Source organism: Ooceraea biroi, chromosome 10, assembly GCF_003672135.1.
Source record: "Ooceraea biroi isolate clonal line C1 chromosome 10, Obir_v5.4, whole genome shotgun sequence".
Lineage (NCBI taxonomy): Eukaryota > Metazoa > Arthropoda > Insecta > Hymenoptera > Formicidae > Ooceraea > Ooceraea biroi.
The window spans coordinates 2623006-2626642 of record NC_039515.1 but is presented as its reverse complement, the minus strand read 5'-3'; the positions used below and the strand labels follow the sequence as shown (position 1 = coordinate 2626642).

At 35.9% G+C, this 3637-nt stretch overlaps 1 protein-coding gene across 1 annotated transcript; it reads right to left on the bottom strand.

Annotated features, from left to right (window-relative positions):
- Positions 1-307: 307 nt before the first annotated feature.
- LOC105278404 (dolichyl-diphosphooligosaccharide--protein glycosyltransferase subunit DAD1) lies at positions 308-1234 on the bottom strand. The gene is made up of 2 exons (XM_011337466.3): positions 899-1234; positions 308-582 (listed from the first exon to the last, which is right to left on the bottom strand). Exons 1-2 carry the CDS (start codon positions 1101-1103, stop codon positions 452-454), a joined length of 336 nt encoding a protein of 111 aa, XP_011335768.1. The 5' UTR covers positions 1104-1234; the 3' UTR covers positions 308-451.
- Between the last annotated feature and the right edge of the window lie 2403 nt (positions 1235-3637).

The following is a 3637-nucleotide window of genomic DNA, read 5'->3' as shown; positions in this document are numbered from 1 at the left end:
TTTTGCTGTAATATATTATTTGTCATTCATTAAACTATAGTAACAATATTGTTTTATATGTACATACGCGATAAATCAATTAGCATCAATTATAATTTAATTTCCTGAAATCGCATTTCTTATCTAATTTCTTATCTAACCAGGAAAGTTTAAGATATCAAATTATACTTTCATCTTACATTTTATATGGATATTACAAAACTATTTTAATTTATTACTACATGAATAAAAGATGTTATGATAATAGTTCTGATTCTTATCGGTTCTATAATATAATTACGGAGGGGATTACATGAGGAAGAGATGATTGTTAATTTCATTAATTTTATTCAACGATTATGAATTGTATTCACAAGTACAAAAACATATTATACATCGGAATTAATTTATTCTCTAAGTGGATACGTAACGTTGATCTGTAATTGTAATTGCACGATCACAATTGTGTATATTATCCAATGAAATTCATTATGACAATGTGCAGGATAATATGTGCAAAAATGAAGTCTGCAAATCCTCTTTCCGGGCTTATACCATGAAATTGACTCTTATTCTGTGGGTTAACTTGTAATCGGAGGCAAACTGAAACAAAGAGTACCAAATAATTTTACTTATAAAGTACAAACATGGAGATTTATCTCTATAAACAGGTTATGCATAAAATCGTATACAGTAGCTCGGGATTTGTTGATATATGCAATTTATTATAAAACAAGCAAAAAATAAACAAAAACTAGGTCAAACATACAATTTTACTAGTCTATCTCAATGTTTTTAAATATTAAATTGTATAATGTCTCATAAATTGTATTCCTAATGCCAAGAAATGTCAAGAAATTTCCTTGAATGCGCGAGTAACAAGATTTATGTAAAAATCGATCTAACGCAGTATAATTACCTCCTAGAATGAAGCAAGACACGCAGGATATGAAACCGCTGAGAAAACTGTTGAACGGGAACGTGCCGACGAGACAACAATACACGAACTGGGTGACACCCGTCAGGAACACGTACAGCAGGTACGCATCGATAATCTTGAGTTTCTTGGGCGTATTTTTTGTGTATTCCAACCAAAACTTGTGCAGTATCGTAAACGCAGTCATGTTCGTTGACTTCTGCGTGCGTTACTTAGAAAACAGAGATCGTTTGAAAGTCTCTCGTACACGCGTGGCAAGTACCGGTGACACGTACAACATATGTCAGCCATAACCTGCCACGGAGCCATAGAGCAAAGTTGTCGAACCGCCATGAAAGGAGTTACGCTAGCAACAGTGGCGCCATCCTGAGACTTCGCCTAGTAAATACTGATGGCGCGGGGCCATGGTGCGGAATATGCGCAATGCGAAAATGGCGGGACGCTCGTGATTGGTTCGATTCTTTTTACCGTTCCGCCGATTTCTATTCCGCAACTTATCATTGTATCTGCAGAATTATTTTGTGTGCTTGTGTGTGTGTGTAACTCGCGTCCGGTAATGTGCAAAAATTAAGAAAAAAAGAGAAGAATGCTTAACAAGAGGTTCGTAAGAATATTATGAAAAACTATTTAAATATATAATAATTTTTTAACATAGAGAATTATGTATTAACGCCACCCTCGACATTTTGCAGGAGAAACCTTCGTCTTGGAATGACGTCAGGAGTCTGCCCTGGACCGGTGATACGGTAAATCTGGGAAATCCTGTATATATATAAAATATTTATTATAGTTGAATACTTCATAATTTTTTCTATAATTATGGCGCACTATTTTCATCCTTTCGAGAAACTCAATATCGCACTTCGTTGATCTCGAATCGCGATCAGTTGCAAAGAACGGTGCGAAGTGCGTGCATGATATTTGCGTTCAAATCGCTTCGTATTTTCCGCGATTTTTATGCATAAAAGAGCTTTGCGTGGAGATTATACGCATTCTCTGTATCTATCGCAGTCTATTGCTCCGTTTATTTATACATGTCTATGGGATTTACAGTTTTTGTTAAACAGACATTCGTAAAATATCATTAAAAAATTAATCGTGCGTTACGCCGGCAACCGATCGTGTAAAAGCTTCTCGAATTATTTCCACTCAAAGGCTCTTCTTTTTGCAATAGTTGAAATATTTTATCTGAATCTGCAAATGTTTAATAATATTTTATGAACAAGTTTAGTTTTAAAAAATGGATACCACGAATTCCATGAAACTATAAAAACAAAAATGTAAAATGTAAAAACTTTGGAAATTGTAAGAACATTTAATAGAATTTTGATATTAAAATTAACTAAAATTATAATAAGAAGCAACGATGGTATTGTACATTTTGTAAAACGCGAGAATGAGACTGTCGAGTAACGCACTCTATAGCAACTCACGAGTACGTACGTATTATATCTTCAGACGATAAAGAAAATTGATAACATTTTAAAGAATTGCATTTTGTTCCTTTTATTATTAAAATGTTCTTGATTTATTATTAGAAATTATTATATTATTTAACATTCCAATAATACTTTTTTTTTAAATAACACAGTTATCACCAATAAATTAATTTTCTTTCATTTATTAATATCGCATTTTCTAAATAATTTGTGCATGTATATTGCACAATAAATAAATAAAGTATAAAATACAACAGTATGCAGCAGCTTACTATAGACCGCGTTCATAAATGTGAAAATAAATCAAAGCGATACAAATTTGCGAAAATATTTTTAGAAAAGTCCACGACGCTTTGGCAAAAACATGCTATTTGTAACAAAGCAAATTTAATGCTTTTAGAATTGGACGGGAAAAGATTCACGCGGAGAAAATTAAATTTTGAATTCAGAGAAGAACCTGCAAGCAACATCAAGTTGCAAATAAAACAGATAAACATCATAAAATTGCAGTTATGCAATGAAAAATGAAAAAACATCTCTATATACAGAATCGAAACTGTTGCCCCGATTTTATAATACAATTAGCTTCTAATTTATGCAATAGTCCTTAATTTTTCTAAAAAAGGGATCTTAAATGCTAGTTGCTCAACTTAAACATTCAGCGCGTTTTTATATTAAAAAAAAAACCGTTGAATGACGGACTAAAAATTCATGCTATTCTCTCTGCATGAATCAATTCTCTCCGCGCAATCTCATCTGCTCGACAATTTGCTGGACGCGCGGGGGGCCGACGTTGCTCGCTAATCGACATGAGTATGATCGATAATGCCGGCAAATCGGCACGGGAATGTATCCGGATATGCGACCGGCGATATTCGATCGTCGGCTGCACTGACGGCTCCGTCTTATAAATTATTGCGGGCCCTCGACTGTGCGGGTTACCGTGGAGAGTCCTTCAGGCGGTTGCTACCTTGGAGCACAACCTGACGAGTGGTGTCCTGACAAGCAGCCTGTTGCGTGACCCGAACGATCAATATCTGTGCGGGCGCAACACCCGCAACTGTGCTCCTCGTGTCTTCGTATAAACCGCCGCGTCCCTCGTACGCCGTGGCCGTGTGTGCCTCCTTTCCTCCCTGTTTAATCTTCCGAGACCTGACAGAGAGCCCGTCTCCCTCCGTTCCATATTACGCGCCGGGTTGACGCAGAGCGTGAGAAATTAGGCCACCCGATGACGCGGCTACTCAATGACGATTCTTGCAAGAATTCGACTCGAAATTTATTG

Bases quoted from the DNA above. Each gene is read 5' to 3' on its own strand.
- LOC105278404 (XM_011337466.3), bottom strand. From the start codon at position 1,103: ATGACTGCGTTTACGATACTGCACAAGTTTTGGTTGGAATACACAAAA. The intron at 583-898 runs GTAATTATACTG...TCTTTGTTTCAG, and splicing joins GTCTTGCTTCATTCTAGGAG to TTTGCCTCCGATTACAAGTT.